The sequence below is a fragment of the Temnothorax longispinosus genome, chromosome 2 (assembly GCF_030848805.1).
Source record: "Temnothorax longispinosus isolate EJ_2023e chromosome 2, Tlon_JGU_v1, whole genome shotgun sequence".
NCBI classification, from domain to species: domain Eukaryota; kingdom Metazoa; phylum Arthropoda; class Insecta; order Hymenoptera; family Formicidae; genus Temnothorax; species Temnothorax longispinosus.
The window spans coordinates 11,666,605-11,694,174 of NC_092359.1; the positions used below are offsets into that span (position 1 = coordinate 11,666,605).

Below are 27,570 nucleotides of genomic sequence, written 5' to 3' on the forward strand. Positions count from 1 at the left end.
CACCACACCGTCGACCTACCGGCTTTCTCTCTCTCTCACCCGCCCCTTTTCACCTTTTTTCCCCACATGCTCCTTCCCCCGATCTACCTTCTGCTGCCGCTTCCTCCTTCTGTTGCGTGTCTCTCTTTCTCTACCATTGGAGCACCAGTTCTTTCATCTGCCGTTCATGCCCACAAGTAATAAGTATTTCTTTTTAGATTTGTAAGAAAGAGAGAGAGAGAGAGAGAGAGAGAGAGAGAGAGAGAGAGAGTAAATGTTCTAAGAGCTTAAATATTAATCGATTAATGTTGACAATACTATACTCCTACGTTTTCTATTCTGTTTCCGTTAGATTAATTACTGAGAAATTATAACGATTATAGTAAATCAATATAGAGAATTATTGGCCGCGTAAAGTAAACAAATAAAATGCAATTTTTTTTATTAGAAGAAAAGCGATTTGTGGTTTATAGGTATAATAAAATGATTTGTTTAGTAGAAATATATTTGTGAATTTATGAGTTTACATTGAGATCAAGTCTCGAATCTAATAAATCAATGTCTATTAGTAAGTTGGGAATAAATCGAACTAGCAAATTCGAATTATGTAACACAGACTCAGCATTTACGCTTATCATTGCATAATAGCCACTCAACTTCCGCCATCGAATTCTTGAATCGTCCATCACATTAAGATCCGCACTCAACGATGCAACCTAAGAGGATAAGTATACTATATGATAGTAAAACAAATTCTTGCCACGAGAAAGAGAGGAAAAGACAGGGGAGAGAGAAAGAGAGAGAGAGAGAGAGAGAGTACCAGCGTCCCAGCAGACAAGAATCTCGGGCAGCCGGGCCACTTCTCACGGCGGTCCCTTTGATCTTACCTGACCCACCCACCCCCTCGGTCCCCCACCTCGACCAACGGACACCAGCAGCCTCTCCAGCCCTTCCCTTCGCCGCCCTCGCGAGTTCGGGTTTTTACCCCGGGCCAGCTCGATGTTGAGCGGCAGCCAACTCTCTCTCTCTCTCTCTCTTTCCCTACGCCTCCTCTTCCATGACCACCATCCTCGCATTCTCGAAAAGCACGAGCGCGTCCTGGAGGGCGACCGAGGTGGATTCATTCAGTTTTACTATTATTACGCATACCGTCACGCGTGCGGTTCGTTTCAGCTCGGGGAATGCGATCCTGGATCCCGGCGATCCCGCCGAGGCGCTTGGAGATGCGTCGACTTAATGGAACGGATGTCTGGGAGGCGGAGAGAGTCGCGGATAAATACGACATGTCGTTAAGAGAGATCCCTCCGCGGGTTTCTCTTTTGAATCCTGGCGAACTCGCGAGGGCGGAAAGTAGCGCGTGCCAATTTCGTTCCTCGAGAGTCCTTCTCGCGATTCGCAAAATTCCATATCGATATATAAACGCACGCGGCAGAAATCCATTTAAATTTAAAAAAAACTGACATATCATCATTCTTTGTACCTAGAGACTTCCTTTCTAATTCTTTTATAACTCAAGAATTATTCGAGCTTCAGTAGTCTGATTGTAAAAAAGAACCGACACCAAATTAAATACATGTAACTTCCGTATAAAATTATAAATATAAAAATATTTTATTCGTAAAAGTAGCCGCGTTCCACCGCTGGTAAGACCGAATTCTGCTTAATTTATTGATTCACCCCCTTGTAAAATACGATGGTAGCTCAAACTAATTGGAAATAAAGTGCGCCGTCGTGTCATCGACACTTTTTACCAGCGCTCCTTTCGCTGCTCGCTCTATCGTCATTTGAATCTTTCGCATGGCTCCCTTGCCGGCGAAGAAAAGAGCGATCCCTGTCCCCGGCGCCGCGATCTGATAGAGGCGACGAAAACATTTAGAGGTTATAAGAGCCCCCGGGACGATAAAATCGGGGCAGCCAGGCGGGCGGAACGACACGCGGCGTGTCGTGCACGAACACACGCGCATGGCATCCTTGATGGGCTCCTCTTCACGAGCCCACTCCGCACACGCGGAGCGGAGGCACTCGATTGTCATTCCCGTGCTGCACATTTCGTATTCTCGTAACGTAAGTCGGATGCGGGCGCTGATATGTATAGAGGATTCCTCACGATGGATCATTATTGCCTGTGAGGACTTAAAGAATCGTCATCTTACTCCTCTTCTTTTCATTTCTTTTAAATTAATTTGTAATATTAGTGCCGTCATTTAAATATGTATTAGATGTATGCTATGTTGAATAATGAACAACTTAAAATAGCAGCATTTCATATACAATGTACTCAGAGAAATCCCAAGGAAATGGGCATTGGAAAAAAAAGAAATCAAAAACAATACCTGACGAAATTCAGAAAGTCTTTTATGCCGAAACGAATATTGGTCTTTGAAGGTATCTTTATCAGTCTTCAAAGCTCCATATATTAGAATGCATAATTGCAATACCTATTAGAAATTTTATTCGAATTTTGTCACATAATTTTATAAATATGTACCTATTGCCGTAACACTATTATACTATTATATATTAAAGTAATAATTGTATAATTTTGATTCTTAGAAGATTTTAATGTTCAAGCTTGGACATTGGTATATAGAGGCCTTCGAACCAAATCACCAGCTTTATTACGGTTCATAGTTTTTCGACCTTTAAATTATTCCCGATAAGAAAATCGCGCACACGTAAATCAACTAATTTATCGTTTTTGCGATCGCACGAGCCGAAGATGGTCCATCCTGTTCGTCATTGTCATCCACGTCGTCGTCGCCGGGATATAGGAATGGCTGGAATCCCTTTTGGCGGGACCTGGAGCTCGTCGTCGTGGCCATTCGTGGGAAAGGATATCGGCTGACATTCGAGGACCACACCGTCGAATTATCGGCGTTTTGGCATGTTATAAGGTTCCGACGGAGGCGCACCTCTCTTACCCCGTCCTGGCCTCCCTTTCGTCTCGTTTCGCTTCCTCGATCCGTTTCTCCTCCGACCGTCCTCCGCGGAACCAGTAAAGAGAATTTCCAGCGGAATCCGCGTCTCCGACGACTGTGGGAACGAAATCGCGGATTGGCCGTTGTCTGGAACCAGCGTGTACCGACGTGTCGATCGACACCCGGATTCCTTTCGAGTCCTTCGGCCTTTTCATTCCTAAAACTTTCGAATAAAGTTCTTTTCTTTCTCTCTCTTTCTCTTTTTTCTTTTTTTTTAAATTGCTGCCGATGTTCTCGTTCTCAATTGCCTCACATGACGTTCGACATCAGAATTATTTTCGAGCAAAGATCCCAGCAGAGCTCAGAGCAAAGTATCCTTAATCTATGATCTTGAATAATCGCTCTAACATTTAAAAATAATTTCGATACGATTTTGTAAGAAGTAAATTGCATTTTTATACTTGCGCGTTTCTTCTATTTTTAATTTATTTTTAATTTACTCAATTTTTATTCATGAGTTAGTGCATAATATTAAATATCTGGCTGATAAAAAATATAGAATGACTAATATCGATACTCGCCGAGAAAAGTTAAAACAGTTTATAGATGAAAGGGGCTACTAATATTTTCTAATCAGCTGTGGACGCTAAGACTAGTCAGTCTGACGTGAGAAGAACATAGTATTCGTGCGTTTCGCGAGATAGTTCTAAAGAGGTGACAATCTCAACGCGCAAGAAATCCAACGCTATCCTCGCTCTTTCATCCGTGACGGTCGTAGCAAGTAAGTAAGTAAGTCATTGAAGAACTCGGAGAGCACACCGGGGACCACCCTGGACGCGATTCCGTGGATAATCCCCCCCCTCAGAGTACCACCGGGTAGATTTACGTATCGCGTTCGCCACGGGTCCCGGGGGCGATACACGTTCGTGGATCCTACGAGAGCTTCATTACTTTTTTCTGGCTCGGCGCACGATGAATGACTTAATTCTCCGGGGATAGAGACGGAGAGTCGCGACGCGACGACGGCGTGGATATCAACGGTGAACGCGCGGCGCGACAAGGAAGACGGGGGAAGAAGGCGAGGAAGAAGAGGATCGAAGCGCGTAATACGTGTCCAGTGGCCGTGTTCTCTTTCGTAAGATCGAGAAGCGTAGATGACGCCGTGAGTGGCGTGACGAATCACTGAGGTACCGCCCGGGAAAATCAACAATTGGCCTCCCTTTAATTCGAAAAACACACACAGCGTTCTGCTACGTTCTCCGCTCGACCGATCCGTCTTTTTCTGATCACCTCTTTCTCGCAGCTGCACTGCCGCGACACTTGTCCAGGTCTCGCGGTCGATTTTCAGACCGAATACGGCAATGCAAGACGCGAGCTGACAATGAGATTGAAATTGTGATATCGATTTCTGCAAGTTCAATTTTACAAAAATAATCCTCTATTCATTATCATTGATAACATAAAGCGTAAATATATATATAATAATGATGAAAAGTTGTTTATTATATTGCATGTATCTTAAGACAATAAAAACTTGATGTCTTTTTTTTAAGGATTATCACGTAAGACCCATAAGAGGAAATAATCGTGTATTTTCATTGAGATGTACATTATTAAAAATTGAATTTATCTCCCCGAAATTATACCCAGACTCTCGTTGAGACTTGCCATATAATCGACAGCGCCGATCCAAAGTCTCACCGTTACCTTCCTTTGATAGCGTAATTACCGACTTTTATTAGCCAACGAATTATGTCTTTTAGAAATTACATCGTTCGACATGATTTTATTAGCGAGCCCCTCCGGCTCGCGGCGGCTATTACACGTAATGAGTGACTCGGGATTGATTTTCGCGCGACTTCGGCTTCGGAAATTAGTCTCTCCCCGAAATTATAACGGTCACCGGACCCCGCATCAAGTGCCCGCGAAGTGAAGGAGGGAGAAGGAGGAACGGGCTGTCAAAGATACATATAGCTATATATACATTATACCTGTGGTGGAAACTGTGGTGTCCTTTTATTTGAGAAACGCCGAAGAGAGTGGAGCAACATCGTTATTAATGTCGGACAAAAACACCGAAATACATCACCCAGGCGCCGTCGGCCACCTAAGTAGCCGGGGAAGGGAAGAGGGGGGCGCGGAAGGATCCGACGGATCCGATACACCGACACCAGGACCAGGATGATAATTAATGGTTTTACGATATTGGAAATGTCTCGCGTTCAGTCGAGCAGAATCTATCGGAGGCGTCAAAACAAAGACGGCGGTTACCGCCGCCGATGGTGGGCCACACAGTGATTCGTCGATATCCGACTTTTTCTGCGCGATTTTCGAGTTCGCCGTTTCTCTCTTCGAGGATTATCGATTCGCTCCGCATCGTAGTATTTGCTTTATCGGTGCGCGCCTTTTTGAGCGCCGTCGGACTCGGCGATCGGTCAACGCGAGAACAACGGTGTTGTATATTTTCAAGCGATTCAACTCGAGAAAATGCGTGATTACGCGAGAACTGAATTCTCTTGGTTATCACCAATTATCATTTAAAACTTGAAATAACATAATTATTACTACTATAATTCTGATTTTAAAATCTCTTATCAAAACGTTTTTAAATATATTTATGAAATTTTAATGAAAACGATCCATGTTCACTTATCAATTAACGCGTTAATATAAATCGCCATTGACGTACGTGAGAAAATTACGTAAGACATTTCAATCTTCACTAGACTTAACGATTTTCGAAAGACTTTCGAATGGAATCGACCTGCAGGCAAAGAAATCGGATGTAGTCAATTGCGTGTACGAGGAACGGACCACCTGGTCATTCGAGGACTCGATTCATTCTTGCGTCGACGTCCATCGAAAAAGAAGAAGAGAACCGATTGCTGGTGAATTAGCATACGCTGCGCGGATCAGTAACTTCGGCCGTAGTCCTTCATTGTCACTTCTGTCGGCCTATTGTGTAATTCTTCTGTTTTATAGTTCCACTAATAACAATCGCGTTATTGCCGACAATTTTCAAAAATCCATACATAAACTCGTCCTTACAGAATTAATAACGTATCTAATCGCATACAATGTATACAAATCACGATCAGCACAATATTTTATGGCACATATTAGTCGACACGTTTTCTGTCAGAAATCTCCTACGTTTCGACAGATTGCAAGTCGTGATAATACTTAGCCATATCGACGAACGGTTCCGTCGTCGGCGAGCGTTCCAACAGGTGGCATGCTGCAACTGTCGTGCATTAGAAGACGCGGGGATTCAGCGTCGCGCGGGCAACGAAAAATTACGGCGCACGGCTGCATTACGCGGCATGAGTAGCAACTCTCTCCAGGAAGCCATTGGTTCGTAGGAACACCCATATCGCCGTTGCTGACTCCTTGCTCCTCTATCATTCCCCCCCTCTCTCTCTCTCTCTTTCTTTTTCTCTCTGCATATTTCTCTCTCGCTCTTTCTCTTTACGCTTTAGGCCAGAGATTATGTCCATAATTTATATACGCGGGCTAACGCCCTTGGTGTCTGAGATTTTTGTTACAGGGATGCCCTTCGATCGCTCGAACGGAAAGCGAGACGAATTTTAAGAAAGCAATTTACCGTCGATTTGCCCGGAAATACAGAGTCAATAATTTAGACGTTGCTTCGCGTATAAAATAGGATACCATTTTATAAGTCCTAAAGTCCATTACACCACGAGTTGCCTGCAGCCTCGGCGGCCTTGAATCGCGAGGCATTTCGATACTATCAGATAAACAAGTGTAGCAGAAAGCGAAGATAAGTAACGGGCAAAACGGCAAATCTGTTCGCAATTATTGTTATCACTTTTACGCGCGCCTCGACGTTTATCCCTAATGAGCGGCTGCGTTTCGCAGCATCATTTCTACGGAGAGACTCGTAGTCGTTCTGCGGACTGAACGCACGCAATTAGATGTATCGATATGTATAACGAGCAACGTGTATAATCGTGCTTTTGCTATATGTTATTGATTTATCATTATTAACTTCATTTCTCCTAGGGCAGTGGTTTGTAATCATTAACTTCACTTCTTAACATCACGAATACGAAGCACTACGTGGAGGTACATTGCGATGTAGATTTTGGAGCAGATTTTCTTCTGAATAGCACGTAAATACTGGCAGTCTCTCAACAGATATACAGTTAAGAGATTATCGGGACAAGAAAAAGGATTTGGATATGCTTTCAGAAACAGATCTCAATGCGAACTACTCGCCCATTGCGTTTATGGAAGAATGTTAAAGGATAATCGACCCTTTTAGCCCTAAACAAGATCGACCGATCACTCCCTATACACAAATAATTCGCTTGAACGAAATCGAAGCTTGTGTGACGACGATTTCCATACAGAAACTGTGTGGCTCATCACCATAGAGATAATCACAAAATAATCCTCCGAATCCTATATTCGGAAAAAGGAGACGACACTAAGACCGCAGATGATTGGTCGGACTAGAATATAGGTAACTATTTTCTACAGAGCTGTTTATAATAAGATTTACAAAAAAATCGAATATTATCTATTTATATAAATACATATATCTGTATCTGTATTGTATTTTTATTTAGCTATTTTCCTGCTTTGCTTAAATTCTCAATTTTTTAATCAAAATTTTATAAATTAGAAATATGCAAATTGTATTTAATAAATTATTTTAAAATCTTACAATTTTAAGCCATAAAGAATTACATATTAATACAAATTACACGAGCATTAAAAAAATTAATTTATAAGAATATCATATGTTTTAATTGTAACACATCATACTCAAATGCAATATCCGTGAAATTTGTAAGTATATCTTCAATTAATAATTTAAAAAATTAAGAAAAAGTGGAATATAGTAAGATACAATAATCGATAACAATTCCGACATATTTAATTACTAAGTGCTAAATGCTAGTTTTCTTTAATATAACTTTTGTATCACTTCGCTGAAAAAGTCGACTAAATGCGCGACAATGCGTCTATACGTATTGATAACAGGAGAAGCGCACAGATGTGAGATGCACGAGAAGCAAGAAGACGATAGCGGAAGAAGAGGAGAAGGAAGGTGAGAAGAAGAAGCGAGAGACAGGGCAAAGCTTAAGGGCCCCGGTCGGACCCACCGCCGCGCCGTGTTCCGCGAGGCTCGTAATTACGCGGCAAGGCCGCCGCGAAAGAGAGGCGTCAAAATCGCCCTACGGTCCCTCTCTCCTTCCCCCTCGCCCTTCTCGCTCGGTCTCGCGTGATCCTCCGGCCCCGGCGGCCATTATCGAAATTGATATTTTATTGATGGCCCGCACCATAATCCACAGGCCCTTTATTGAGTTATTTCCCGATAATTACGAATCAATAACGATAATTTAACGGTGTCCGAACGTTAGAGCCCGCCATCCGGTCTCCTTTCGCTCTTTCCTCGTTCACCTTTCTTTCCCTTCTCCTTCTAAGCCGTTCTTTTTCTTTCTTAATTTTACTCCTGCTGTTCCTCTCTCGTTGTTTTTTTCTTTATTTCCATCCGCTCTCGCAGCAATGCGCACGCGACGTAAGCACGTATCTCAAAATATCTTCGACAATTAATCTGATAAATTAGCCTTATGCATCCACAATCTTTTTAATTATTAAAAAAAATGACTTATGTTGTCAAGATAGATCAGAAATGTGTCAATAATCTTTTATTCTCACCTTCAGCATTAAATTTAAGGGATAATATCATCAATTCTAATTAACCTAATACTTTTGACATCAAAAGAAATTTTTTAAATGCCAAAATTAAGAATAATTTGTTCTGTTTATGTCATTTATAATTGACCATGAAATCTCAGGTAGTATTCCACAACGAGGGAACAGAGCGACAGTATCGATGAGAAAACCACCGCATCGAGAAACCGCAGGTGCTTCCTCTACGCCTCTAGCCGGCCGATAAGGAATGTTTATTATAGCAGCCGGTGGAAACGCCCTCTCTCCTCTCGGACGCGTTGGTGCTCATAAACGGGCCCGTTTTACGATCCTCCCGGTGGTTTTTCGCTGCGCTTTTTGCTCCGTGCCGAGTCTTACGAAAGGTTTGTCCGTAAGCGGGGAGCACGGAGAGAGAGAGAAAGAGAGAGAGAGAGAGAGAGAGAGAGAGAGAGAGAGAGAGGGGATGGAAGGACGAGGGGAGCCGCGATGGAACACCTACTGCGATAATTACGTGACATTTTGTTTTGCGACCACAAGGGATTTTTTCCTCGCCTCCGTTCCGGCCTCACCGGCGGACCCGGCTGGTCCATTCTCCCCACGAGATTCTTCCTAGCCCCTCGGGTTTCGAATCGTTTCGCGTCTGACGAAGGGCGAGCAGCGTGATGGGGGCGTGAACGCAAATGAATTTACCAGTATTGGAATCGCGGCGGAGCAAAATTTACGAACGACGAATCGTAATTTGCATGCTAATAGGATGCGCCGAATCTGCTGAAAGTTAATTCGATGGAGTTAAACGCAGATGGAATCAGAAAGTATATTCTGATGTGCAATCACTCATGATTATAAAGATATACCACAGTTTTTATAAAGTTATAGCTAAATTATCTCAATAGAAAAACATACATGTTCTCTTTGCTTATAACATATGTGTATAGCTTACACTTATATGTAATTTTTAACTGTAAACATTTTTGTCTTTTATACAATTTTAACTAAATGTTTGCCTAAACGCGAGCTTTCATCTGGACGATCAAGAATCTCGGCTGACGATGAAACTGTTATTGATTCATTCACAGAATAACGAGAAATAACTTTATCGAACTTTTACTCGGTTTGGCGATTCAGTCACGGTGCAACCTCGGTGTATACAATGCTAAGAGATCGGTTATTGACGCGCAATTTAACAGTCTCTAAAGTCGTTTTTCCGGGCAGTCGAGCGTATCCCGCACGCTCAATTGAGAAGCGTCAGCGATGGCGACAGCAACTACGACAGGAGCAACAGCAATCGTCGACCGGCGACACTGATGCTAATTGCCGCAGCTAACTAACCGCTCACTTAGCACGCATCGACGATACGTCATTGTGTTCGATTATGCGTGCACATCTGTAGATGTACACAAGAACGATAGAACAAGAAAGGAAATATTCAGATTGCATCCACTTTTAACCCTAGGATTATCGAAAAGAATAGTAATATATTATGATTACATATAATTTCTTTTTTTATGGTATATAAATATATATCTGTACCTTAGAGATAAAGGATAAATGATTGTACGTCCGTTTTTTAACATTTCCAGGAAATAAGGTTTAAAGTTTTAAATAAGGAAATGATATATTATTTTAGGTATAAAATGAAAGTAGTAACTTGATTTATTAAGTTTTTAATAAAGTATCTTAACTCACATGTTTAATGGCGCAACTGCCAATAACACGCTGTACCTATATAGTTTAAAAATTAGACACTATATAAAAATTTTTAATATGACTTTTTCTAAACATTGTATTTTAACAACTAGTAAAAATAGACATAAGACGCTTTACCATTATATAATTTAAGTGCCTGTTATATTGAAAAGTGTTTTAATTCCATTTTGACAAAAACTAGAGATACGATCCTCTAAGATATAGATATATTCATTTATCAATTGTTAATAATTAACAAATGTTTGATACCTCCGGAATCTGATTTTACACAGCGGCTATAAGATATTCCTGACTTTTACTCTGCACTTCGCAACTGCAAGTACAAATAAAAAAAATAAGAGTTATTGTTGGAATTAGATAAAGATTTCACGATCAGAGATAATCTTTGCATATATTCACAGGTAAACTACGGGCGATGTGGAAGCCTATGTTTACTTCTTATTTCTTCAAACTACGATAATCATCTCGAAGATTAAATCCCGCGATGATTTCCTACTCTCGTAATTAATAAAACATGCCAACGATTCGTTGCCGGACTAACATCTTGATCTCTAAAACATAGACTCTATCGTATGTACATTGGGACTCCGCAATAAATATACCGAGATTTCAAGACTCGACCCGATCGATCCTGATGGCTATAAATAATCCACTCGTCGAATCTTTAAAAAAATATCACAAATACTAGTATATTATATCGTACATCATCGAGTTCACTGTGTGCAGTTAATTAGCGCCAATTACAGCCAAATACCCTTTCGCTATTTCAAACTTCTTCCGCTTTCGTTTTCTCCGGCCTAAAACTATATCTAGATAAAGTTTCCTTGATCTAAGAGAATTTCCAAGCGGTTTTACGGCGCGATCAACTGTGGAATTTAATTCCAGTTTTTTACAATTGGAAAGAACAATAGAGATTTGCTATGTACTTAATTTCGAATTACAATAATACAATGAAACATCACGACAGAAATGCTACATATTTTCTTAGAAATCTTATTCTCGATTAAAAAATCGCATGAGCGTATAATATCTATCAATAAAATAAAAGTTCATAAAATAGTAAGACATTTAAGCAAATTCTTTGACGTATCAATAATTAAATTGAATAATAAAAAGAAAGAGTTGAATAAAAAAATTATTCTTGCAGTAAAGAATAAATTACGTTGCGTGCATTCAATAAACTTGGCACAAAGATGACAATGTCTGTTTTTGGCCAGATGCTCATTAATTAACAACGTGTCGTAATAAGTCCGCCGTGTGAGATTTACGATCGCTCCCCGATCGAGTTTCGTCTCCGCGGAGTTCCACGCTACGGCGAAGATCGTTCCGCCACGTGGGTGGTGGTTGACCATGTGCGCGCGCGTGCGTATGTTACATTATGTTACTGTCCGCGTATGTAATGGCGACGCAGCCATTCCATAAGAGCGCGATGATTCAGGGCCTTCCTGCGCGGCGTCCCGTCGGACTAAATGCTCACATCCATATCGCGGCCGTCGTGGGTGGACGCGCGACATGAGCGAGAAGACGACGGGACAAGTGCAGGACATGCCGCGCGCGCCCCACCCTCGCCCTGTCGACCCTCGTAAAACAACCGTTTAAGGAACGGGATGAAGGAGGCTAATTAATATCGCATTCCGCGGGATTGAGCTGTCGCTTGCTGGGACAGTCGTTGCTGTTCACGACACATCGAACGTGGAGCGATAGCTTCTACGAGGCAGTAAACACTTTCGATAATGCTCAACTGTTCTAATGCATCACTTCTTATAATATATATCACTGTATTTTCTATGATTAGAAACACCTTTCTAATATTATATTATTGGCGCTATGATAAATGAGACTATTAAAAATATACTAAAATATATCATATCTTCCAAGTTTACATTTGCAAATGTTTCAATATATTAAAGGGGTTCTCCGCCTCACAAAGGGACCATATAAAGCTACACTAAAAAATCGAAAGGATCGTCATCGGGCTCCGCGGCATTGTCCGCGCACGTCCGTCTCATATGGAAGTGCTCATTGTAATTATTCTCGTATCAATGTCCGTTATCGTCCGCCACTATCGTCCCGCATCGTCATGACGTGGAGACATCGCGATTGGTAAATGGTTAATGACGAGAGAGCCGCTATCGGGCTCGTGGATCGTCATGCGTGCGATCCGCGGGGGTGCACAGTCAACTCCGACGAGCGTCTCAATCGGAAAGACGATCGAACGATCTGAGATAGAAAAGAGAGAGAAAAGACGACGGGGATCTCGTGAATTACGTCCGAGTTCCGTCGAGGCGAAGCTCTCGAGGATCGATAGCCGATCGTGAGGCTAAACGCCGATCTCAGATCGAGTCTTGTCGATAAGGGATCGATCTTTCCCCCTCAGCCATCGGCGGGGGGACGACCGTGAGCCCGTTCACCAAAACGGCTTCATTAGGGCCCGACATCTTTCGGATGCCCCACGCAAGGATGCCCACTATGCTCTCGTTACTGTCGACCATACTGTCGGTCGTACTCGCGTTAGCGAATGTCACGTGAACGTTACACAATGTACCGATTCATCCTGCCCTAAGAAAATGATGATGGTAGCGATTGATATATAATACCGGACCATATCTTTCCGTATCTCCGATACAATATCTTTAAAGTCGTCATAGAGAAGCACTTTAATTTATATTCATTTGGTGATCGTGTCAAATTTAGAACAAGTTTAAAAAGACATGCACGATTTGAATGAAAAAATAAAATTACATTGTGTGATAAATAATAAAATGTACGATACAGATATTTACATCATAAATATCGCAAAAAAAATTAAAAATTTGTCCTATCTTCTCTCTAATATATAAGTAACTTAATAATAATTATAAAAATTAAAAAATACTTTAATTTTATCCCAACTAAATGGAATATACTATATTGTGTTGCACAATATTAAAACAGAAAAAGCATTACAAAGGGATGTAAAGTTGTAGAATACTTCTATAAGATCAATAGTGTAATCAATAAAAGTCTATTAGCCCACATTTCTCTATTATTCTTACATAGATTACATTTCTCAAATTACGAAAATACAGATACACTTGGGGTGTGATCCCTAAGAGATTAAGCCGTCGAACGAGCAGTAACCGAGCGCGAAGAAACGACATAATTTCCCTGGGACCAAAGCGCGTGAACGGTATATGAGAGAAAGACGAGGGGGGAAAAGGGAGAGATGGAAGAAAAAAGGAAGAAGAGAAAAGAGGAGGCACGGAACCTAGAGGGCTCGATAGCCCTCTTTATCTCGTACTCGCATCGTTCCGTCGTCGCCCCTCCTTAATTCACAGCCAAGCCGGGCCATAACTCGCGTTTTACCTCGCGGTGTTTATATACTTTTAACTTTTAATAATGCCTGATATCTCGTGGATAGGTGCTGCTCACTCACCCGCGCTTCCCCCACCGCGACGCATCCCCCGGCGCTGCGTTGTGCACCCCGCTGCGAGCCGATGTGTGGTCGTATTACGGACCGGATCGAGAAACTTTGGGCCCGCGCGGCCCGAAGAATCGATATTGTCTCGCAATTACGGCGTTACTCCCTTTCGCATTTATACCTTATTCAGCACGTTTGAAAGATACGTATGGCGTCAACACTACGTATTACTGCTATAACAATCTCGAGTAGGAGATTGTTATAGCAGTAATACTATACGTAGAATAGAGTGTCATATACTGACGATCATTGTAACAATAGTAAAATTCTCATAATTTTTCGTAGAACAAATATACGAATCAAACTATTAACTTAAAGCGAAGTAAACGTATGGAAAAGAGATATGTCACATTTGCGACTTTTTTTTTTAATCTCGCAATCTCTTTTATATATCATACGACTTACAATGTTGATTTAAGTATAGGTATCGAGTGCAGCAATAGTTTTGCTGTCATGACGAATTCTGTCCGCCCACCTTCTCACCCTGTCACGCATTCCCTCGGGCAACCACGTCTTTCTTCCCTCCCATTCCGGCACATGTTAACAGGACTTTAAAGTTTTATTAATAAGGATAAATCAGAGGCGCCCTGCGGATGAAGTTGTCGGTGTCCGCGGTCCAGCGCGTATAATCTGGCATCGGGTACACGAGAAGGGTCAAGGGAGGCGCGACACGAGGGCGCGGAAGGGGAGGGGCACGAACATGTCGGTTTACGACCATTGCCCACAATGTCGTGCGCGCTCGCAACGTGCAGCGCATAAAGATAAGTATTTATCGTCCTGACTCGCGTACGCGCCGGAGACGCGTCGTCGTGCCGACTCGACTCGCTCTTCTTGGATCGCTTCTTTTTTAAACACCCCTTACGAGCATCTCGCGCGGTGTCTCAAAGACCGTACAGTGGACAAAGTTTTCGGCCCAGGTTTTCAAACAGTGTTTCTGAGCAATTAAAACAGTCAGGAGCTCTTTCACAGTTTAAACTTCATTAATAAAAGTATGTAGTAAAATCTTATTCTTCGCGGTCGAGTTTGATTAAAATTTACTTTGATAGAATTTTAACTTGACTTTTGAATTTGAATCTTTAAAATATATTTAATGGAACTTATTTCAAAATATGCAATAAGATATTTAATGCTGAATCTTTAAAAGGCATCCATGACTGAATTAAAACATTACCGAAAATCCTATAATAATTAATTTACAGACAATGAGCTCCAAAAGTAACAAGAGTCGATTTTTATATTAACAACCAGCAACCAAAAACTCGGCAAAACAGGTCTCAGGACATATTTCTCCAGCACATGCGGAGGCACACGCATTCAGTGCGCGCGATGTCCTAAAGATGTACACTGGTCGTAATGTAATTATGCAAGGAGTCACGACGATACTTTGTTAAGAAGGCGAATCCCTATAAGTTCGACGCCGATGGTTTCGCGTATGTCATTTTCGACAGGTTCATGGCTGTTCTGAAATCTCGCTAATTATCTACGCGAAGGCGCTCCACGTTAAGAGGCCCAGGTATTCAAAAGGCGCGACGCAATCTCGTCACAAAAAGCGTACGGCTTACGCTCGACTTTTATATAGTCGCGGATACCCTCACGGATATTGAGGGCCCTAATTAACGATTCCTGGATGAAGCGGTGTGTTCGACCGGTCCGGCCGAGGCCCTATATAGCCGCCGAGTAAAATGGAAAATCTCACCGGGTACGGCGCGGCGTGTCGGGCCCAATTAGCGTAACATACGCGGGATGCGGATAGCACATTTAACGTTCGTAGAACCTGTTGCGTCGTATCAGTTTACTACTCGCTAAGAGAACGTTAAGTCGTGTTTAGCAGCGATCTTTTGGTTATTAGAGAAAGAGAGAGAAAGAGAGCGGCTATTAAGCGTACAAGCAACTTGAATCCGCGCGTTCCTCTACCTGAACGTAAATTAAAAAAGTAAAAGTGAAGTTTAAAATCTTTGCATTGCGTAATTTGTTACAACTTGTAAAGATAAAATGAGAACAAATATGACGATTAAATGTTGTAGGGCAAGAACTAATTTGGATAAAATGTATAATTTAACGAACTGATAGGTAAGCGACTGGTCTGATAATTGCAAATATTATAATATAAGTTATATGTATGTTACTGATGAGCTGTTGATGTCAAGATTATATAATTGTAAATGCATAATTGTAAATATTGCGATATAATTCATATCACGTTATAATTTATAAACATTGATAAAGTAATTGCTTGAGAGGAGAATGAAAAAGCGAAAAATTATAGATGGTTAAGCATTAATCCACGCATATCGAAGCACCTATATCTTTGATAGACTCAACGTCGTCGGCCGCACGATTCGCATAAACTATGCCTACTATGCAACTGCAGGTGCACTTATGCACAACTCTAACTTTAAGATCGGTACTTCGTGTAACGATCTTTTAAGAGCCGTGCTGATAAAGTGACATTCTCGATCCATAATGCTAGGATTTTTACAAATATTAAGTATATAATATTATATACCTTGCCACTCTGCGGCTCTCCTTGAGCGAATTGAAAAATGTCGTTATCTTGGAGTAAGAATTTGTCCGCTAGTCTTGCTTTAGTGAAACACTGATCGAACGTCCACTAATCTGGACATCTGATTTGTTTTGAAATAAATATTCCAATAAATCTTTTGTTCTATGATTTTTACAAAATTACGAACAGCTCTCTCTCTTTCTCATTTTTTGACTTATTGTTTATTTCAGAAATAATTTTAGAATTAATAATCGTTAGTATTAATTACCATAAATTAAGTAATTTAATATTCTTATTTTCTTTACTTACAAACTACTGTTTCACCAGTATTCATATATTTTTAGCATTACAAATAATGAAAGCTTTCTATTGAAAAGAACGTAGGTTCCTAGTTTAAGAATACTATTTGACTCAAATGGAATGATAACTCTCACAGTATGCCTTGAATAACAATTTATGGAGACCTTGATGACGCCCAGAAAGTATATATATAGTATTTATTTTAAACTCCCTCTTTTTATATGGATTTGACTAAAAAGAAGTTGATATCAATTTTAAATCGTCACTCTCTTAAGTCCAGAAATTATGAAATAAGGTAAATATTTTTGTTCAAATTAATTCACATTTGCTTTACGTAAAGCGCACATATTTCGCAAGTATCTTTGGCTGCTATTGTGCATTAAAGTTCGATGTGCTCGGAAAGTTAAATCAGCTTTGAACTTTTGCTTTTCAATTCGCCACGATCGTCACGATCATAAAACAATCTATTTCCGACATATAGAAAATGTAATAATCGCGAAATCTGTGTTTTTATTGAATACAAATATTTTGTATTAATCTTGCAATTTACTATATTTTACGTATTATTGAGATAATACGCATACAAAATTCCAATTATGTTTACATGCGTCAAATAAAATATAATAATACTGTTTTTACACTGAGGGAAAAATTTTGTTGAATCAACAAAACAATTTTGCTTGGCAACATACAATCTTCCGGTTTTATTAAATCAACAAAACAATTTTGTTGATTTTTTAATTTATTGATCCAATTATTTATTTTATTGAATTAAGTACACGTCTATTATTTAAACAAAATGAAATAATTGAATTCTGAAAATGGTATCATACAAAATCATTTTTTTCAAGTTAATGATCAATTTTGTTAACTCAATAAAATAATTTTGTTGAACCAAAAACATTAACGTTTTTAAAAATAGTAAATTTATTCAAAGAAATATTTAGTTAATGTTATATTATGTATAACTGATAGTATAAAATATTTAGTTAAAAAGAACAAATCAATATAGTCAACAAACAAAATAGTCAAAAAGAACAAAAGAACAAAATATTTTGTACAAATATTTTGTTAAGCCAATCAAATCGTCTGCTTGGCAACATACAGTCTTCCGGTTTTATTAAATCAACAAAATTTTTTTTGAAAAAAATAATTATTTTTCTCAGTGTACGAGCCGAAGGTTTGGCTTTCGATGCCCTAGGATTGATGATAGTGCGTTATCTACCGCACTATCATTCTTCGCACTTCCGCAGTAGCGGGTGCACCGTCCTAGTACGAGAATTAGTCTAATCTGTCTGGAGAACGCGGAAGGTCGCCCGGAGGAAGCGCTAAGTGCTCCTAAATGCTATATACTCTAACGAGCGCAAATTGCTGTTTACGCAGCGCTGCGACGTGGCATAGCTGCATAGCGGGATACAAGATTCTTGTGTATCGAAAGTAAGTTTTTCTCGCTGGAACATCAGACTGTTAACAAATGTTTTCAAAATAATATCGTGTTATTTCTTGATATTGATAACGACTTAAAACGAGATCTTCGTATTATACGATATTCAATCGAGTAAAATCCATTTATCTGTATTTTCTGGCTGTCCCGTATTTCAGAATTATCAGATCTTCAGCTGTACATTTTCTCTCTCAATTACTGTGACGTAGAGAAATGTGTATATATAAAGCGCGTGTGTTGCCGCTTAATTTGCAAGTCCTCTTCGCCGAAAAATCTTATCGTTCTGTACAGTAAAGGAAAATTACTCCCTGTCGAATCGCCGCGGCTTCTCTCTCGCCGCTGTCGTCGCCCGTCTCTTTCTCCCTCGCTGATTCGCCCGAAGATAGAGAAAGGCAAGCAAGAAAAAAGAAATTCTGGTGGATAATTACGCAAGACCAGAGTATATCGGTGGCGTCGAAATTCCGAGAAGCTAAAGAAACCATAAAGATTTCAATGACCTCCTCCACACCACCATAATCGGTGTATTCCGCGTCCCACGAGGTGTACTTCTGGCACTCCTCGAAGAAGCAGGCGGGCGAGAGAGAAAGAGAGAGGCAGAGAAGGAGATGCGGGAAGGAGAGAAAAGACGCGAGGTGGACATCGAAAGATCATCCCCGAAGAGAGCAAACACGAGGAAACGCAGCGCGGCAAAGGACACCGGTAATATCGTATCGGAGTGGAACGGAGGGAAGTGGACCCGCAAGAGAGGAGGACGCGAGACCCGTCGTCGCGAGAGAAAGAGAGGCCCCCGCGCGTCGTCGAGTCGTGCCCGGTGGCCCGCGCCCGGTAGAAACGGCGCAGCGGCTTAAGGCCCGTGGAATTATCCTCCTGTAAACACCTACCTAATTAAGATTGGAACATTTTAACGTCCCCGCTCGGGGACCCCAATAAACCGCCTAACGTACGGCCAGTTTGTTAGGCGCTTATGGGATCGTTTAATTAATATTGGCGTCGGAGCAGCGCGCCCGGCTTCGAAACGGCTGACGACCACCTCCGGCGCCTTGGTATTTTTGCCCCCTCTTCCTCCCCCTCCCTCATCACCGCTCCAGTACACTTACAGTTTGCGACTTGCACGTGTAATCTCGTGTACAACGTCCAATTCGATTCGTTCGCGCGGTGTATCATGCGTGTATGCGTTCGCGACGGTATGGACGCCTCGGCCCGGGTATATTAGTCCTGGGGCTGGTGGTCATTTGCTGTGTCGCGACGGTACACGCTCGATGGTATCCTTATCGGACCCCTCGTTCTCCACGAGCGCATTCTGTTTGCTACGCGCGAGCACGCAAACACTTAATCGATCCCGGGAATGTTCGCGCGATATGTACACGTTCTTTCAGTTTAATTAAGTCGTAGATTTTTTAATACAAATTTCACTACGACATTTCTAATTATTAAAATTGTTTAATCTATCTTGCTCATTTATTATATTATTTAATATATCGATCTGATATATCTGAATTTTATTACATATGTTCCTATATGTATAATATACTAATTATATTAATAAAAGTAACAAGCGCACATTGTAACATATCTACGTTTTAAATATTAATAAAATCGCGATTTCTGCACATTAAAGTCAAAATTAAAGAGACATGATAAATATCTGTACGTAAAAAATATCCATCTAAGTATATTATAATTATCGTGTCACTAACTTCGCGTCACAAGTCTCGAACACTGTTGAAAAAGTGTTAAACATAACATAAATCACATGTCCCAAACGGTCCACTCAAATTTTTGTGTTAATTTAACATAATATGGATATGTTAAATGGTAACACCGATACTATGTTAAAATATTTCAACAGAAAGAAAATGTAATTCTAATCGTAATTTGAGGTTAATTACGTGTACAATTAACATAACTTTTATGTTGAAGTTAAGATTGTATGTAAGATAAAATCAACACTCTTTTCTGTAAATTTTTATTCCTACTTCTGTTATATATAGAGTAAAATAAACATTCTTTTTCTGTAAATTTTAACATATTTAATAAATACGTTCAAATCGTGTTACTTTAACATATTTTTTAAATTACTTTAATAATTTTACATTTTAAATTTGTTAAATTCAATTAACATAGCAGGCATATGTTAAATCTACACATGTACGTGTTGATTATTTTACACAAAAATTTTAACAAGGACCTTTTTTAACAAAACTACAAAAATTTTCCAACAGTGAACGTTCCTTCCGTGTTGCATCCAGCGTACGAGCGTCGCGAAAAATGCGACGGAGGTTGCTGCACCTAGGTAAGACGCGCGAGGAGGTGTAGGTACAAACGAACGCTCGTTGTCGTGGAAATTTATCATCGGCTTCCACGAGACGTGGAACGGGCGAGTGCTCGCGCATTAAGTGCGCACTGCGCGGCTCGCGGGAGGGTTGCGCGAGCGTGTGGCATGAGGGGGGGGGGGGGCGGAGAGAAGAAAATAGAGTCACGGCGCGTTTCCCCGTGGTACGACGTGTTCTTGCGCGGCCGAAGAGGGCGGCCAGGGCCGATTAATCACGGTCGCATTTTGCGGTTTTGTCGCGCGTCACGACCCACGTGCGTTCCGCGGGCACCATTGTTCCGCGGCCTAATCGTTCCGGGAACGGTGTCGGACAGTCGTACGCCGTGGGAGAGTTCCCGTCGTATACGTAAAACGTACCTATACCCGCGCGCGCGCGTATCCTCGTATGTGCATTTTGTGAGAGTTAGGGATCCTCCAGAGAGGGATCGGACTAAGTGGGTATCGTTTTCTATTGGTCGGCGACAATTTGTTTCAAAACCGGAAACAGAGAGAGAAAGAGCGAGCGAGTAAGAGAGATAGAGCCATACACACACGCGTGCGCGTGACCGTAAATCGCAACGAAACGAGGAGAGGAGAGCGAGTAAACAGAAAACCGCGTCGTCACGGTATACCCTGTCGTCGTCGCCGTCGTCATCGTTATCGTCGTCGTCGTCGTCGTCGTCGTCGTCGTCGTCGTCGTCGTCGTCGTCGTCGTCGTCGTCGTCAACCTACGATGCAGCGTTCTCCTTTGGCGTCAACGATCGGAGAAGGACGAGGACAAGTTAGTCGTGTAGGTTAGTACGCCAGCGAAACGATAATTAGTTAAGGAACTTTACGGTGCCCTTGCCTCGTCTATGAGTGGCTGCGTTCAGCCGATACTCCGCTAGCCTAGCAATCGTGAGCAGTCGCTCGTTTTCTCTCCTTTTAATCCATTGGGTCAAAGGAGAGGAAACGAGTGAAAACGAGCGACTGCTCACGATTGCTAGGCTAGCGGAGTATCGGCTGAACGCACCCATTATTTCACGTGAAACGTTGCTCTGTATATTTATTACTTTTTAATAAGACTTCTTTTGAAACCAGTATTTAATTTTTCTTCTGCGACCAAGTGTCAGTTTTCTATTTCAAAAAATTTATGTGCAGGTGATGTTCACAACAATTCAGAAGAAATTCAGGAAACTGAAGGAAGTATTGAAGAACTGAAGGAAAAAAACGCCTTTCGAAGAAACACTTGAACAACGATTTAATAGATTACAAAATTATATGACAAATCGGAAAAATCTAGGATAGCTTTGAAAAAGAGTCTTATTGCAGCCAATAAACGGAATAAAAAATTACAACTTGTATACATGTAAAATTACAATTTGTCATCAATATATATTTTTTACGAATCATTAAATATTTTTTACGAAAGGAACTCTTGCGCACCAATTACCACTGAAAGAATTTGTTTATATTTTATTATTTGTAAATAAACTATAACTGTAAGAATTACTGTACAACATTTTCGGTATTTAAATATGAAATATTTTATTTTTCTCATTGTATAAGAATAATTTACTCATAAAAAAGTCATGTAAGGTTTCATTGTTGAGATTTTTCCGCGATGCTGATTGCTTTTTTATTGCACTTATTTCGTAAACATCTATCATTACTTATTTTGACAGTTTGTGTATTAATTCGTTAATAGTATAATGTAATAGGAATTGTATAATTAAAGCTAAATAACACGCGCGTAGCGCGCGTCTGTCATGTCTAATTATATAAAATATACACATTTGCATTGAAACACGTTTGAGTTTTGCCGCTGAATATACTACTTCCGGTTTTGAAACAAAATGGCGACGGTTAGTCCGATCCCTCTGTAGAGGATCCCTAGTGAGAGTCCATCCTTCGCGCGCTCTGGCTGAGTGCGGTCTCTCGGGTCCGGTTCGCTTAAGAATTATAACTTCAACTTGATATATCTGTTTTTTCCCGTCTACATTGGGTAGAATGATAAGCAAAGGATAATGAATTACTAGATTAGACTTAATTAACTCGGATCTTAATTGGTGCGACTTTAAAAGTATCACGCAATCCCATCTTAATTTAAATGCAATAACTCCAATGTAAAATAAATACGGAATAAATAAACTATGGAATATCTCTTAAAAAGATAGATAAAATAATTTTCATATATCAACTCCCCCCTCTATGTAATTATTCGCTATTTTTCCAACGCCCAGCATGTGTTTAATCAATCAAAATATAAAATTATATATTATTTCATTTTGTCCACGGACTCCGATAGTCGACGGTAAAACCAAAAGATTGAAACCGCATTCTCACACCGTTCCTGATGATCCAATGTTTTCATCAGCGCGTAATAACCGGTGTACTGCGTTTTTTTCCCAAAATTGAATTACTGGGAAGCCTCTCTCTCTTCTCTCTCTAGTAGAGAGAGAGAGAGAGAGAGAGAGAGAGAGAGAGAGAGAGAGAGAGAGAGAGAGAGAGAGAGAGAGAGAAAGAGAGAGGGAGGGGGAGTCTGCGTCTTCTCCGGCCTCGGGGAGACGAGGATCAGAAATACGGGAAGGTGGGGACGAAAGGAGGGATGAGGTGAGGGCAAGGTGGAGATTCTAAAAATGGCGGTTCGCGGACCGACGCGACGGCACACACGATAAGTCCAGGGCCAATTTCGAGGGGCCATTTTTCCCCCGAAGGGGAACGTCGACGGCAGCCGAAAATTACCCCGCTCGGGACCACCCAGTCGTCCCGCGGCAGACCAATCTCCTGGCCATGGGCTAATCGAGTCCAGACAGCAGTCCCCCTTGGTGGGGCTAATTGCGCCTCACCACTTTCGTACCTCCGAGAGGTCGACCTCTCTATTAAGAGACTTTTACCCGGACGCGCTCGCACGCCGCGCCGCGCCGTGCCGCGTCACGTATTAAATTAGAGGGTGTAAGCTCGCCTCTCTAAGAGTCTTTTCTTTAAGGAGGGTTTTTTTTCTGGAGAAGGCGGGGAGGGTAGCTTGTGTGGGAATGCATGGAACTGTTGGTGGTGAATCGCCGTTGATCAAGTAATCTCGGACGTTCGTCACGTTATGCAGGAGAGACGTTAAATATCCCAAGTTAGATTGCGATTTAAAGAATACTGCAAGCCACTATCTATTGTTTATAATTAATAATTATCACTCTTTGATTATTTTGTGTTTATAATATATATCTCTCATGATAAATATTTTAATAAAAAAAGCCTTATTTAATGTTCTATATACAAACATCGCAAAACGATATTAACCATCATTTGTTATACTTGCGTGCATATGTGTGTGTGTGATATTTAACGTTTGTTAATTTATCTCAATATTAATGGCAAAACTAAATTTTCTTCACAACTATACATTTATAAAAATTAAAAAATATACAATATCGGTCAAAAGTATTGCATTGTCTCCAAAACTATAGAAAACACAAAGTAAATTATTCAGTTCTTCAGTACTAAAATAACACTTGATAATATTTATATGCGTTTCTCTTCATTAAAATAACGATTTCCCTGTTTCCATAAGTGATGCACCACTTTTAACCGATACTATAAAGATGCAAGAAAAAATCCATTAGTTTTTAAGAATTTTAAATTGAAAAAACTGTCGCGCCAGCAGACTAAAAAATGTGAAAAAGAAAAAAATAAAACAAGGCAGGGAAATTTTTTCAGTTTATGGCTTCCGCTATCGCCGAGAGAGGCGATGAATGCACGCGATATGGCGCGAGCCTTCGGCAACCTTTATGGTTATGCGAAATTCCTCTTGATGGTGGCCGTAAAACTATTTTACAAAAAATGGCAGTAGTCCTTTTTACTACCCGTGTGACTGTCGTGTATAAACCTGAATTACAGGTAAAAGCCCGTGTTCTACACGGCGCCTTGATATACGAGGCCTCCCAATTCTCGGTGTTTCCTTAATTTATCCCTATTATCACGTCCCCGGGTACGAAGGGAAAAAAAATTCTTCGTCGTCCGAGGGAACGTGTCAAACATCTTTTGAGATTAATCTTTTAGCACTTTTTTTATTCTAAGTTTGACAAAAGATTTTGAAGTATCCTATTCAAATAATAGTTATCATTAGATTAAGACGAAATATCTAACATCAACAATGGACTGAAGACTGTTGACGTGCTCAATCTCAAAACTCTCTCTAAAGACAACAATGAAACTAATGTGTAAACAGACTAAATTTCATGACGTAGATCCTCATGAACACTTTATAACTTTTAAAAATTGCCTTTGACACATTTAAATTTAATACTTAACAAATAAAAAATTTTGAAATGTGTAATAATATATCTAAAATATCTTAAATAAAAATATATAGCTTACCTGTAATCTTCGTAACGTAGAGGAGATAATTCATTTGAAGTAAAGTTGGATTGAATAAACTGAAATTTAAAACAATTGTTTATATATTTTTTCCGTCTATATATTTTCATTCTAAGATAAATCGTCACTGCAAATAAATTGTGATAAACCTTAATAATAACAAACGAGATTCATCCGTGAGTGTAACTTTATCCATATCTAAAACTCATATGCGCGAAAATGCGAACTCTAATAGATCAGTCTTATATACATAAATGAGAAAAATGAGCTCTGCAACGAGGTACCTGTAACGGCTGTAACTATGGCTCGAGAATCAATAAGCGTCTATCCAAAAAAAAAAAACGGGAGAATGTGTATATCTCGCTCATCGGTAGACGCGTGTACGTTGATCAATCGAATCGTAACGTATGGCACAAAGCTTATGTCACGCGAAGGAAAAGCAGTGTAATTAGATATCGCGTAAAACAAAAGCAAAGTCCCGAGCTTTTTCTTCGGACATAATTAACAAATCAATAAAATTAACAAAAATAGTTTGCATAAAAATTCAATTCAATATCATAACGTTGAAATATTTCCGGTATCAATAACGTCGAATTCGTCACTTGGGACTTCGCTCGAAGTCGCGGCGATTCAAGCAGAAAAGCGATTCACCGGGCATTGCTATGCAGATACCGGCGCGTTACAATACTCGGACGAATATGCTGTACGTAAATTCATTACGGTATCTTATGTATATCATAATATATATTACGAGCATTGGAGATACGTGGAAAGCCCGAAACATGATCGCCTCGCGCAGCGTTGGCGATGCTAATAACAACTATACGTATAGTCGATTCTACATAGCAGAAAGTCAACCAGACTTTGTCAGAGCGATATGTTTTATCGAAATATACCCGAAAAATTATATTATATACAAAACAGATTTACAATTTTCTCAACAATACTTATTGTTAATTGTTAAAATAATTTATACGACGTTTTATTAAGATTAGAAAAAACACTTTTATACAATATTAGCGTAAATCATTATTTGTATTATTACCAGCTTGGAGAAAGTAGCAGTCTCATATCGCGCATAACAAAAATCTAGAAGGCAACAAGAATCTAGAACCGGTCCTGATTGTAACAATAAAAATCTTTAACTATAATCTATATTGCCTGCGTTGATAATTGTCAAGCTCTGCGTTCAAATATAAATATACGCTTCTATATCCAAAACATCCAGCTTTGTAACCATCAGCAATTCGTAGGTACATAGTCAAAGATATGCGCTATTTCGTCGAAACGCGAGAAATCGCGTCTAGCTGCATTCGCGACTCGCGTCTGACTTGGCTCGCGCATGCACTACTGACGTCCTCAATCCCATTTCTCGCGTTTATAAACGTCCACGCGCACGATAAATTTCTTCAGCAATCTTAAATACGTCCTTCTCGCTAGCCTAGATTTAATCCAGGCCTTTGTGGCCTCACGATAAATTGTAAATCACATATCGTCTGAATATCCGTCAATGAATATTCACGATCAAACCATATTCTAGAAATTTATATATTACAAATGCTATTACATAATAGGGCATTATCACGATCGTATCGAGAGAAAGGAACGGTTGGATCAACCGCCGATAGCGATGGCAACGATAGACGTCAAACAGTTTTAAATCGCGCTAAACGTCAATATTGAACAACCTCAGAACATATACTAATATAAACTAATCGTTAACACTTTTCGGCAATTATTAGTAAAAAAAAATAAAGATTGTATTTCAACACTGCGACTCTTTGCGAAACTGTGCAAAACTCTACGAAACTCTTCAATTACAATCTTCTGATCTATCGTTATGGCACACATCAATGGGACTTGCGCAAAAAATATAAATCATTTTTCTCGGCATTGTCTCTTCAGCCAACCTCTAATCCGCATGCAGGACAAGCTATCGCACCAACTCCAATTCTCAACACTGTCAGATATTGGGTACAAGTTTCTTTTTTTTTCTTACACCGACACTAGCGGCAAGTGTTGATGGTCTTCTTGACGAGACACGTGTTACACGTTACCTCGCAACACCACCGGAACCTACACTGACAATTGACCTTCTCCTTGACAATTCTGGTGTCGTAGCCTCTACCGCAGCAGAGGAGCTCACAGCCCTCAACCCCGGGACTCGTCGCGTTACACTGACGACCCGTCGTCCCTAAGGATCCGGTCTTCCGATTCGGCTTGCAGAAGTCCGGCGAGTCTTCGCTGTAGATCAGATCGAATCTACCGGGCGGCTTGATCGTGGGGCCTTCGGTAATGAAGCTGTGGCCGTCGTTGCTGGGAATGACTTTGGCCGCGCCGTCGAACGACTCCTTCAGACGGTTGCCGACTTCCCGAAACGGCGGCATCTTGCGCCAACAAGTGCGCACCGTGCAGGAACCGGAGAGCCCGTGACACTTGCACTCGGTCCTCATGAAGTTGCGCACGGCCTGAAGAGCGAATGCACATAGCGCGCCGGGTGGTAACGTATACTCCTATTTTGTTTTTTTAATAGGATCTAAACGACTTTAAAATTCTAACAATGATATACAGAAGTTAAGCCCACATTTATAAAGACAAAAATTATAAAGACTCAATAATTAACAGAAATATCTGTTGCAGATGTTCTCGTTATAAAAAAAAATTCTATTGTCCAATGATGATATTAAAACATGTCCTCTAATTTTGTTAAAATAATGTTTGCTAGAATCTTGAAGATGGGATCAATGTTATTAAAAATAACGGAATTGGAAGTACTGACTTACTTTGCAAAGTCTTTCGAAGACGTCTTATAAATAAATGGAACATGGCTCTTCTATTATATTGGACAATTGTGCAAGATTGCTTTCGGTTATTATTATCAAACGTGATGAAAAAATGGCATTAACCAATTGAATG

The 27,570-nt window shown here is 40.4% G+C and overlaps 1 protein-coding gene and 1 long non-coding RNA gene across 4 annotated transcripts in view; one reads left to right on the forward strand and one right to left on the reverse strand.

Annotated features, from left to right (window-relative positions):
* The first annotated feature begins 20,651 nt into the window (after positions 1-20,651).
* On the forward strand, positions 20,652-21,795 carry LOC139808180 (uncharacterized). Its single transcript, XR_011730796.1, has 2 exons — positions 20,652-21,098; positions 21,445-21,795. It is a non-coding gene; the product is annotated as an uncharacterized lncRNA (long non-coding RNA).
* Positions 21,796-24,738: 2,943 nt separating this feature from the next.
* LOC139809129 (protein Wnt-6) overlaps positions 24,739-27,570 on the reverse strand; it is a 132,858-nt gene continuing 130,026 nt past the window's right edge. For all 3 annotated transcript variants that reach the window (XM_071771809.1, XM_071771807.1, XM_071771808.1), the window contains one exon: positions 24,739-27,122. In XM_071771809.1, the coding sequence (XP_071627910.1) occupies positions 26,661-27,122 (462 nt within the window). In that variant the 3' untranslated portion in view covers positions 24,739-26,660. The remainder of the gene's footprint in view (positions 27,123-27,570) is intronic.